A 12,797-nucleotide genomic window follows, 5' to 3' on the forward strand; every position below is an offset into this window, starting at 1 on the left:
GCCACCAGTTTAGTGAGCAGTGGAGGAGGCTGACTACAAAGGGGTAACACAAGCAAGTTACTGTGTGGGGACAGTACAGTTTGGGTCAGAACCACTCACAAAGATGTATGTGCCCCTCATTCCAGCCGTGAAGCCCGTGTGCGGTCTGCAGGCTGCCTCTGTGCTCTGTCAGTGTCAGCCTCCCAGATTTGAACATGCACTACTTTTATGTAAAGTTCCAACACTGGGGGTAGCAGGGTGATGGAGGTCTCTCTGTACTACTGTTTACAATAGTTTAAAACAAAAGTTAAAGGCAGGGGCAAACTACATTTGCTTCCAATTTCACATCTGTCATACTGGCAAAGCCTCAAAAGCTTGATAATGCAACGCTGGCAAGAGTGAGGAAATGTGTATTCATAGACCTGGCTGGCCAGAGTGTACATTTACTTATCTTTACCTCCTAGAGACAAATCTAGGGAAACCACACATGCCATCACATACCCTTGACCTAGTAATTCCATTTTTAAGAACCTATTCTACAGATAACCTGCTTCATGTGTATGATTATGGACACGGATAAGTGGTTATAACTACTAGCAAAAACTCAGGACTATAGCAAAAGATCAGGGGACTAGGCTATGACACAGCCAAATACAAAACAGTTCATAAAAAGGAAAGAGGAGGCTCTCATCTACTCATATGGCATAATTCTCAAAATTTACATTAGAAAGCATGGGAGAGCAGTGTGATGACTCCCAGGTGTGTGTGCCTAGTGGACACACTGTTTCTGTGTGTCCAAGTTCTATCTGGAAGAATACACAAGAAGTTGAGTTCCTCTGCTCTCAAACTGGTGCCTCTGGGGAGAGGAACTGACTGGCTGGCTGGGGAAGTAAAGTAGCTGGCTGAATTTTCATTGTAAATCATCTGTACTTTTTTGAATTTTTAAATATATGAATCGATTAAAAATACAAACTTAATTTAAAATATGAATGTTTTCATGAGAATTACTTATGTGCCATCTAACCTTCAAAATGTATCAATGAATAACTTCAGTGGCATTCAAAATGAGTTATCTGTCTTATGAATAAAAGCAAAAAGCATTTAAATACCATTGTTGATGATGCACTTCTCAATTTCTGCAAGTTCCTCTTTGAAGCTAATGAAGTATTTATACAGTGCCCACATGAAAGCCTGGTAGGTTCTAAAGGGTGCCTCTGTCGACTTCTTAGGAATGGACCCATTCCCAGGTAAGATGCTCTCGGAACTGTGTCCCATGACTTCATCAATGAACTCCTGGAGTCGAAACACAACCTGGCCGTATGCTGCTATTTGCTCCAGTACAGATCGCAAACAGCTCTAAGATACAGGCAAAACGCAATCACTTAACGTCAGTCTTCAGTAAACATTCAAAGTCATTTCATTCTCACTGTAAAGTATTTCTTTTGTGATGGTTTTAAACACTATGTTCAGCAGAAGACAAAGTAATAAGGAAGGAATAGCTTCATATTCAAAGAAAACACAGTAAGCATTAATTTCCACAGAGTGTAGAATTGTGGTTTATACTTTTAAAAGTCAACTATTTCAATTTTATTTGAAAGGCAAGGATAGACACAGAAAAAGAGAGATTTTCCATTTGCTGGTTTATTCCCCAAATGCCTGCAACAGCTAGGGCTGCGCCAGGCCAATGCTAGGAGCCTGGAACTCAGCTTGGTTCTCCCACATGAGTGGCAGGGACCCATTTACTTGAGCCATCAACTGCTGTCTCTCAGGGTGTGCATTAGCAGGAAGCTAGAACTGAAGTGGAGCCAGGACTTGAATACAGGCCCTCTGGTATGGGATGTGGGCATCCTAAGCAGTGTCTTAACTGCTGCATCGAATGTTCACTCCATGGCTTATATGATTTAAAAATAAATATTAAGTAAAAAATATTAAGTAAAAAAAAATTCATAGTATATAATTTCTCAATACAGAGACAGAAATGAAATGCAGAAAGTACAAATCAAAATTTAAAAAGTTGCAAACATAATTAAAGAATTACTGAGGGGCCGGTGCTGTGGCGTAGCAAGTAAAGCCACTGCTTGCAGTGCCGGCATCCCATATGGGCATCGGTTCGAGTCCTGGCTGCTGCTCCACCTTCTATCCAGCTCTCTGCTATGGCCTGGGAAAGCAGTAGAGGATGGCCCAAGTCCTTGGGCTCCTGCAACCACGTGGGAGACCTGGAAGGGGCTCCTGGCTTCAGATCAGCACAGCTCCGGCCATTGCAGCCAATTGGGGAGTAAACCAGTGGATGGAGGACCTCTCTCTCTCTCTCTCTCTCTCTGCCTCTCCTTCTTTTTCTGTGTATCTCTGCCTTTCAAATAAATAAATAAATCTTAAAAAAAAAAAAAGAATTACTGAAACACAACTTACTTTTGCTGTCTGGATCTTAAATATGTTTAACAAGCTTAATTTTAGTATCATAAAATGTTCTAAAGTTGAATTACCACAGTTTACATACAACTTATTATTTAAGTTAAATCTTAAATTACAGTAAATACAAATAACTTACTTGTGTCAAATGAGTTACTATAATATTGTTTCTCACAGTTACTTTTCCATCTATCAACTGAAATATAAAGAGCTTTTTAACCCCTGAAAGTAACCTGAAATAAAATAAAAAAGATGAATGTATTTTAAGCCTAGAAAAATATCCAACACATTACTGCCTAATTTTTTTTTTATTTTAAAAGTTAAGAATTAGGGAGCGAATAAGGTCAGATAATAAGAAAAGGGAACATCTTTTAATGTGATTACTTTAAGACTCAAGATTTTTCAACACTTTCTTAGAGGGAAATCTAAACCAGTGTTGTCAAAGCATCTCCCCCATGTACTTGATGAACTGGAGAGACCATCCAATGCTAAGACTGTCAGAACGTCAGAACCACACTGCATGGTGAGAGCACGGGGGCCTGCAGGTGCAGCAGGAACAATTCTACCTGCGGCATCAGACCCTGGCCTCCAGGGGCAAACACAGGCAACTGTCACTGATGTTCTCTTCTCTCCCTGGTCAGAGCTTTGAACGCAGATGCTAAAAAAGTGAAAGTCTAATCCCTAAAACCATATACTAAATTATTTCAAATGGGAAAGAACACATCAAAATCTCCCAATCTTCATGGTCAAATCTCAAGTCTGAACTACCCAACAGTCTGTTTCTAATTTGCATTTGAAAAAATCCTGAATTCATCCCTTTAAAAACATAGTTTCTCATCTTACTGATAACATCTTTCAAATGATTAATTTGGTTAACAGATCTTACCATAGGGTTTCTCGAATAACTTGTGTCTCTGTAACAAAAACCCTGTCATCTGGAATATACAATGGATCACTGCTATACAAGTGTTGGTCCCTGTAAGACAGCAAACATCAAACGTCAACAGAAAAGCTAAGTAACTATTTGTCTAAAAGAATATATGCAATTTAATGCTAACTTTTTTTAAAAAATTTATTTGACAGATAGAACTAGATAGTGAGAGAGAGAGACAAAGGTCTTCCTTTCATTGGTTCACCCCCGAAATGGCCACTATGGCCGGAGCTACGCTGATCTGAAGCCAGGAGCCAGGTGTTTTTCCTGGTCTCCCATGTGGGTGTAGGCACCCAAGCACTTGGGCCATCCTCCACTGCCTTCCTGGGCCACAGCAGAGAGCTAGACTGGAAAAGGAGCAACCGGGACTAGAACTGGCGCCCATATGGGATGCCGGTGCCGCAGGTGGAGGATTAACCAAGTGAGCCACGGCGCCGGCCCCAATTTAATGCTAACTTAACACATAATCAATCAAAAATCAGTGTAATAAAAGCCTGAAATGCCCTCCATATTTATGTTCACACTTAAATCAAAATATTCTCAGAGAAACATTTTCACAGAAATTCCAATTGCTATGTTATTACTGATTTCTTTCTTTAAAAAATTATTTATTCATTTGAAAGTCAAAGTTACACAGAGAGGAGGAGAGGCAGAGAGAGAGACAGAGAAAATCTTCCATCCATTGGTTCACTACCCAGTTGGCCGCAATGGCTGGAGCTGCACTGATCCGAAGCCAGGAGCCAGGAGCTTCTTCCTCGGTCTCCCACCTTGGGCCATCTTCCACTGCTTTCCCAGGCCATAGCAGAGAGCTGAATCAGAAGTGGAGCAGCCAGGACTCAAACCATCGCCCATAGGGAATGCTGACATTGCAGGTGCCACAGTGCCGGCCCCACTAATTTCAGCAAATGTTTAAAGTTATGCAATGTTATTTTTTGAAAAACAGTAGGGGCCGGTGCTATGGCATGGTGGGTAAAGCTGCTGCCTGCAGGGCTGGCATCCCATGTGGCCACTGGCTTGTGTCCAGGCTGCTCTGCTTCTGATCCAGCTCTGCTATAGTCTGTAAAGCAGTAGAAGATGGCCAAAGTCCTTGGGCCCCTGCACCCACATGGGAGACCCGGAGGAAGCTCCTGGCTTTGGATCGGCGCAGCTTTGGCTGTTGCAGCCATCTGGGGAATGAATCAGCAGATGGAAGACCTCTCTCTCTCTTTCTATGCCTCTCTGTAACTCTGCCTTCAAATAAATAAATAAATTTAAAAACAGAAAAACAAAAAGAGTAACTGGAGGCTGGCACTGTGGCACAGCAAGTAAGGCTGCTGCCTGCAATGCTGGCGTCCTATATAGGAACAGGTTGAGTCCCAGCTGTTCCACTTCTGATCCAGCTCCCTGCTAATGTGCCTGAGAAAGCAGCACAAAGATGGCCCAAGTGCCTGGGCCCTGGCATCAATGTGGGAGACCTGGAAGAAGCTCCTGGTTCCCGGCTTTGGCCTGGCCCTGCCTCCACTGTTACAGCCATTTGGGGGAGTGAACCAGTGAATGGAAGATCTCTCTCTATAACTCTGACTTTCAAATAAATAATAAATTAAAAAAGAAGTGTACTTTTGTAATAAATGCCCTAAAACAGAAATTACATAATAAAGTAATATATACCAATTCATTCACATTGAAAATAACAAAAGTTAAACAGTTCAATTAAATTTCATTATTAAAAAAAAAAAGCAAAAAACTAAAAGTTGTTCAGTTAGAATTATTAAGAAAAAGATTAAAGGCCAGCACTGTGGCATAGTAGGCTAAGCCTCTGCCTGCAGTGCTGGCACTCCATAGGGATGCTGGTTCAAGTCTTGGCTGCTCCATTTCCTATCCAGCTCCTTCTTAATGGCCTGGGGAAGCAGTGGAAGACAGCCTAAGTGCTTGGGTCTCTGCATCCACATGGGAGACCTAGAAGAAGCCTCTGGCTCCTGGCTTCAGATTGGCCCAGCGCCGGCTGTTGCGACCATTTGGGGGGTGAACCAGAGGATGAAAGACATCTGTCTCTCTTTGCAACTCTGCTTCTCAAATAAATAAATCTTTAAAAAACAAAAACAAAAGGCTAACAAAGTTTAAATTTCAAGGAGGTATTTGATTTAAACCAGACATTAAAGTCAAATATTTGAACATCTTTCAAGGAGGTATTTGATTTAAACCAGACATTAAAGTCAAATATTTGAACATCAGAATTTCTGCTATGATTACTTTAAATAAAAAGTTTGGTTTCTTTACCAGACAGCAGCTAAATTAGAGTGTAAATGCAGACTATGAGGAAACCGTGAAGGCCTGGCTGTCCAGTACTGATGGACCACATGCTGCTCCAGCCAGCTTCGGCCATCTGGTTCATCTTCTGGAAGAAAATGTAATAAATCTGAGTTAAAATAGTTAATTAAGAAAAATCCTGGTCACAGTATCTGGACTTATCACTTCATTCAAATACATATACATACCCAAAAGTACTCTTTAACAGTTACCAGACAACAAACATATAGCTGAGTATGTGTGTGTGTGAATACATATGTATATAATCATATATTTTAAATTACAGATACACACTCAAAATTTAACTGTCATTGAATGGAAAAAAAATTTTAAATGCTCAAATTTAAAATGACCTCATGAATGAAAAGACACAGACAGTACATTGAATAATCCAACAAACACTAAAGATATTGAAATGAAAGACCTCCCATCCATCCCCAAAGCCTCAGGACTGGTATTAAATGTCTAAGAGTTAGATACTGCCTTTTCACACAGGATGTTTCAGAAAATAGGAAAAGAGAAAGCTGTCTTATATTTTTACAAGACTAACATAACCATGACGCTAAAATCAAATCAGACAAAGACATGATAAGAAAAGTTATTCATCAAAGATCAAAGATAAAAAGTACTATAGTAAAAAATACTGGAATTAGTCTAATAATGTACAAATAGAATGATCAAGGAAATTTAACTCAGAAATTCAAGAATGATTTAACATCAGAAAATTTATCAATACAGTAATAAAACAACAGGCAATATTTGCAACAAAAAATAACATATATAGAAATTAATGAACAAATACCTTTACAAATTAACAAATGAATATCTCTAAAAATAAAATTTTCAAATTTCTAAAGTGTTTATAGAATAAAGGCTCACAAACAGCTACATCAAGTTTGAAGAGGAGCAGAGGTTAAAGAGGAGACTTACCTCTGTGTTTAAAATACAGTATTAGAAAGCCATATAAATAAAAAGTCTGTCTCTGGCACTGTGGCTTAGTGGGCTAAGCCTCCCCCTGTGGTGCCAGCATCCCAAATGGGCACTGGTTCTAATCCCAGTTGCTCCTCTTCCAATCCAGCTCTCTGCTATGGTCTGGGAAAGCAGTAGAAGATGGTTCAAGTGCTTGGGCTCCTGAATTCGTGTGGGAGACATGAAAGAAGCTCCTGGCTCTTGGCTTCGGATTGACACAGTTCTGGCCATTATGGCCATTTCGGGAGTGAACTAGTGAATGGAAAATCTCTCTCTATCTTTCCCTTTCTGTCTGTAACTCTACCTCTCAAATAAATAAATAAGTCTTAAAACTAAGAAAATTCTGCTCCTGGGCCAGACTCACATTAAAGGGACAGAACAGAACAGGAAGTCTAGAATAAATACAGCATCAACAGGGGAATCTGATGCATGATAAAGGTTAAATCACAAAGCAATGTGGAAAGAATAAATTGTTTCCTTGAATACTGCTGGGAAATTTGGTTCATGACATGGGAGAACAGTAAGCTGGACCCTTTAACGTCACTTCTTGTACAAAAGCATATCTAATGTCACTAAAGACCCAAACGCAACTGATAAAAAAGCATGCAGAACAAAAGTACAGAGGAATTAAAAATTTTTTAAAAATATATATTTGAAATGCAGAAGAACAGAGAAAGATGAGACAGAGAGAAAGGTCTTCCTTCCGTTGGTTCACCCCTCAAATGGCTGCCACGGCTGGCGCGCTGCGCCAATCCAAAGCCAGGAGCAAGGTGCTTCCTCCTGGTCTCCCATGCAGGTGCAGGGCCCAAGGACCTGGGCCATCCTCCACTGCCTTCCCTGGCCACAGCAGAGAGCTGCACTGGAAGAGGAACAACCGGGACAGAACCGGCGCCCCAACTGGGACTAGAACCTGGGGTGCTGGCGCCGCAAGCGGAGGATGAGCCTAGTGAGCCGCGGCGCCGGCCCCTCTACTTTTTTTTTTAATTTATTTATTTGACAGGTAGAGCTACAGACAGAGAGAGAGACCCAAATAATGACAACATGAAAAATTCAGAGGTTTGAATAGTTCTTTCCCCAAATGCCTGCAACAGCTAGGGTTGGTCCAGGCCAAACCCAGGAGCCCAAAATTCAATTTATATATATAAACACTCAAAGATTTTACTTGAAGGATATCAGACAAAAATGTTAACAGTCATGTGACTGACTAGAAGATGTTTATAACTTCTAAACCACAGAAATTAATATCCAGATCTGTAAAGATCTCTCAGGGATGAGAGTGGGTAGGAATGATATGAAACACAAAAGGAAATAGAGCAAATGGTATCAGCAGGCAAGCAATTCACAGAAGGGGTAATTCTGAGAGACCAACAAGTACATGAAGAAATCCCTAAACCATTTGTTGTCAGACAAATGCAATGGAAACAGTGGTGCCAATCAAAAGCGAGGATCTTATCAAGCACTGATGAGATGCTAGGGGCAGGAATTTGCATTGTAGCAAAATTCTCCCACAGGTCCAGAGTGGGCAGAGTTGTAGCGTGGCAGAGAGGGTAAGGGCAACTCAGGCGACAGAGATTAGGTTGTGGAAAAATGTTGGCTGCAAACTGCAGAATCCTACACAGCAGTTCGGAACAAAGGAAGCAATATCCACATGGCAGCAGGGACACATTGCAAAATAAAGCTGAGGGCAAAGAGTAACAAGAAAATTTACACACAGCATAATATCAGTTACTTACTTTAAAAAATGAAATACACCAACAAACACAATGTTGTTTTATAAGAATTCAGGACACATAAGAATACAGCAATGAAAGCACTTCAGAAAGTCCAGGGAAAAATGGAATTTAAAGTATGAGTTTATTCTGCTACAAAAACATGTTTTGAAATCCATGTAGTTTTTCATAATATCCATTTTGCATATTATAAAAATTTTTTGCATCTAAATGAAGCCATATTTTAACTTCCATTTTCCCATGAGCGTTTAAAAGATTCATGGTATGGCTGGCGCCGTGGCTAATCCTCCGCCTTGTGGCGCCAGCACACCAGGTTCTAGTCCCGGTCGGGATGCCGGATTCTGTCCCGGTTGTCCCTCTTCCAGTCCAGCTCTCTGCTGTGGCCCGGGAGTGCAGTGGAGGATGGCCCAAGTGCTTGGGCCCTGCACCCCATGGGAGACCAGGAGAAGCACCTGGCTCCTGCCTTTGGATAAGTGCGGTGCGCTGGCTGCCGCGCGCTGGCCGTGGCAGCCATTGGAGGGTGAACCAAAGGCAAAGGAAGACCTTTCTCTCTCTCTCTCTCTCTCTCACTGTCCACTCTGCCTGTCAAAAAAAAAAAAAAAGATTCATGGTATATCAGAACAGTTGCCTATGACACAGCTGGCAGAATAAAGGAAACAGGAGTAGCAAACAGAAACAGCAGAAAAGAAGAACTAAATTAAGAGGCTTAGACATAGAGACGATGATGTACTTGAACTGAGTGGCACAGGTAACACAATTTACCCTGGAGGTTCAACTCAAGAATGAAGAAAGGAAAGAAAAAGAAAACCAGAAAATCCTGAGGATGTTAAGTCACAGCTACAGTCTGAATACAATATGGCCCCCTAACTCATACAGGAGTTTAAACTCCACAGTTGGGACTGGCACTTGGCATAGCAGGAAGCCTGGACTGGAGTCCTGGCTCCACTCCTGATTCCAACTTCTTACTTATGTGTGCACTGGAAGCCAGGAGGTAACGCCTCAAATGCTTGGGTCCCTGCACCTGTGATGGAGACCTGAATTGACTTTTGGGCTCCTGGGTTTGGCCTGGACCAACCCTAGCTGTTGTAGGCATTTGGGAAAAGAACTAGCATCTGAAGAGCTCTCCCTGTTTCTGACTCTCTGACATCTGTGTGCTCCTGCCACTGTCTAATGTGGTCAAGGAGAATGCTCATCAAAGCTACCACACACTCTTTGGACTTCGAATCTCCAGAACTGTGAGCCAAAGTAAGTCATTCGTCTCTATGAGTTAGCTGCCATTGTTACAGTAATGAAGAGGTGATCAATAGAGTCAGCTGTAACCACTATGTGTCCACCTGGCAAGGCTATTTCTTAGCGGCATGAATGGTTTAAAAAGATCTGCTTTACAAAGACAGCTCAGCTTAGCACTATCCAGATCACAAGGAACCATCTTAAAGCCTGCCCTTCCTCCCAGAGAATTCCTGTTAGAAAACACCAGCATTTGACAACACATACTACCTTTCCAGCTGACACGAGACCCCAGTTTCCTGTTTTGATCTTGTTCTTCTAACGGTGTCCTGTCCACCTGAATCCCAGAGTCCTCTCTGCTTAAGGGCTGTTGGTCATCTTCATCTTCACTATCTTCAGACCAATTCTGATGTAAAAAGGAAACAGACTGCACCCTTAGGGAGTATTACCACCAGAGCTATTTAGGTTAAAAGATGAAGAAAAGTAAAAACTCTCAAGTAACATGGACATAAAAGCAAAAATAAAATGTTTGTTTTTTTTTATAAATCTCTTAAAACTGTCAATTACAGGAATGAAATTATTTGGAGTGGCAAAAATCCCAGGGTCATAGCCCCTTAACTTTGAGTTGTATTCACTCAGTCACCTTCCCTGTACTACTACAAGCTCTAAGGAACTCTTCCATAACAAGCTATTCTGGCTCTGTGAAGAGTGTCCCTATTTTAGCTAAGTTGCTCTATGGCAGGTAGATCCATTGAACTCATCTATATCACTTGGCAAGTGTAACAGGACTATGGCCACTTACTGGTGTATCCTCGTTCGGACCAAGGTCAATTTCTTCACCTTCCATTAAGTATTTTCCCCAGTCAAAATCATCTTTCTTTTCTAAAATGTAACAAGAAGCTCATCAGCTTTATCATAAATGTTTCTAAAACAAACTCCAAAGCTAGATGAAAAAAGTCTAACAAAACTCAAGACACATTCAGGTAATGAAAAGTTCCAAAATAAGGAAATACAATAAATTGATGTTTTAATACATTTGCACAGTTTAACTCACATTCAAATGTGTTTTCTCATTCTTATAATTGAAGGTAGTTTAACTTACAAAGTCAGAACTCAAATTTTAAATGAAATTTTGCAATTGCAATCACATTCAAAGAAACATACATTTTACTTTTGTACAGTTTTACAACTTTTAATAAAACCTCAATGTCTACTAATTAAGTAATAAAATCAATTTCTTGAATATTTTTATATGATGAACTATCTGGTAACATACCCACTTCTTTATCTCTTGGTGTTTCCACATAATTGCTGTTTGAAGGGGAATCAGACAGACACAGAAGGAGTGAGAGAAGGGAATAATGCGCATCTGTCTTTAAAAGAAAAGAGGAAGATGATGAGTCACTTAGGGCAGTGCCTTCTGAACCAGAGCCAAGAAGACCCACGCCAGCCATCTCCCAGTCTTTCCCTGCTTTGAGAAAACATGAAGTATACCTAATTAAATCCTAATCTCTAAACTCTTTTCATAGCTCAAATGTGAACACCTAAGGAACCGCAAAGCCATCAGAAGTTTCAGTTCTCTATTTCTAACAAGTATAAAACATCTGAGTGATGAGAGTGTTTATTTCTAGAACAAGTGAAATGCTTTTAGGGTACTGATTATTCTCTCATGGCAGTATGTAAGATGAAGCTTAAACATGTCCAACAGTTTAACACAGATGTACCATTTTTTTATTTAACCATTCCCCTGTTAGTAAAATTGAAACTTTTCCCCAATCATTTCTTTAAGACTTTTAAAATTTGTTTATTTGATAGGCAGAGTTGGAGAGAGGTCTTTCATCCACTGGTTTACTCTCCAAATAGCCGCAATGGTCAGAGCTGGGCTGATCCAAAGCCAGGAGCCAGGAACTTCTTCTGGGTTTCCCACATGGTTGCAGGGGCTCAGGCATTTTGGTCATCTTCTACCACTTTCCTAGGCCATTAGCAGGGAGCTGGATTGGAACTGGAGCAGCTGGGACTTGAACTGGTGCCCATATGGGATGCTGACGTTACAGGCAAAGGCTTAACTTACTACGCCACAGCATGGCTCCTCCCTCAATCTTTTGTAATCACAAACTTACTGATTCATAATTATAAGAGTTCAACTATATAATAAATTCCTAAAATGTGAAATGCTAAGTCAAATAATATTTACATTTGGAATTTCAAGAAATAATGCCAAAATACCCTCCATAAAATTTATACTATACACACACACAGACATGTATATGTAGCTACAAACAGTATGGTGGTAAGGGTAGGCATAGAACAATGAAACAATACAGACTCCAGAAATCTATCCTTACATTTACTAAGATAGATTTGTTTTTGGCAAAGCTGCCAAGATAATCTAACAGGTAAAGGATAGCCTTTCTCAGTAAATGGTATTAGGACAATAGGATATTCCTGTGTAAAATAAATTAACTTAAGCCCTTTCCTCACAGCACATGCAACAATGGAGCACAGACATAAACATGAGTGCTATTACTATAAAAAGACTCACGATGCAATTATGTCTAGATAAACCCATTGTTAAGTTGAAAATACTGTATGTTGAAAATGCTTTAAATATACCCAACCTAACAAACATCAGAGCCTAGCCAAGCCTAGATTAAATGTGCTCAAAAGCACTTACATTAGCCCAGAGCTGGGCAAAACCATCTAATTTGTTTTAAATAATATGTTGAATACACAGTACAACTTGTTAAATAAGAGGGATCTCCAAAAAGTTCATGGGAAATGCATATTATGAAAAACTATGCATGGATTTCATTTTTTTTTTTTTGCATCAGAATAAACCACATCTGTGGTGAAGCTTCGGTGGAATAATGTCGAGATTTTTCCATCTGCTTGTTCATTCCCCAGATCGCTGCAATAGCCAGGGCTGGGCCAACCTGGAGCCAGGAGCTTCATCTGGGTCTCCCACATGGGTGCAAGGGATCAAATATTTGGGCCATCTTCCACTGCTTTTTTTTTTTTTTTGACAGGCGGAGTGGACACTGAGAGAGAGACAGAGAGAAAGGTCTTCCTTTGCCGTTGGTTCACCCTCCAATGGCCGCCGCGGCCGGGGCGCTGCAGCCAGCACACTGCGCTGATCCGAAGGCAGGAGCCAGGTGCTTCTCCTGGTCTCCCATGGGGTGCAGCGCCCAAGCACTTGGGCCACCCTCCACTGGACTCCCTGGCCACAGCAGAGAGCTGGCCTGGAAGAGAGGCAACCGGGACAGAAT

General features: G+C 40.9%; 1 protein-coding gene across 3 annotated transcripts in view; it reads right to left on the bottom strand.

The window, feature by feature from the left end:
* The window catches only part of TUBGCP5 (tubulin gamma complex component 5), a 44,624-nt gene that overhangs the window by 22,344 nt on the left and 9,483 nt on the right, over positions 1–12,797 (bottom strand). For 2 of the 3 annotated variants that reach the window (XR_009867273.1, XM_062205041.1), the window contains exons 4-10: positions 10,808–10,904; positions 10,334–10,413; positions 9,802–9,937; positions 5,576–5,693; positions 3,275–3,364; positions 2,528–2,621; positions 1,089–1,335 (exon numbers count right to left, since the gene is read on the bottom strand). Coding sequence is in view for 2 of the 3 variants with exons in the window: in XM_062205041.1 (XP_062061025.1) it covers positions 1,089–1,335; positions 2,528–2,621; positions 3,275–3,364; positions 5,576–5,693; positions 9,802–9,937; positions 10,334–10,413; positions 10,808–10,904 (862 nt within the window). In the remaining variant the exon portion in view is untranslated. The remainder of the gene's footprint in view (positions 1–1,088; positions 1,336–2,527; positions 2,622–3,274; positions 3,365–5,575; positions 5,694–9,801; positions 9,938–10,333; positions 10,414–10,807; positions 10,905–12,797) is intronic. The other variant, XM_062205042.1, reaches the window with a different exon arrangement.

The sequence above is a fragment of the Lepus europaeus genome, chromosome 11, assembly GCF_033115175.1.
Source record: "Lepus europaeus isolate LE1 chromosome 11, mLepTim1.pri, whole genome shotgun sequence".
NCBI classification, from domain to species: domain Eukaryota; kingdom Metazoa; phylum Chordata; class Mammalia; order Lagomorpha; family Leporidae; genus Lepus; species Lepus europaeus.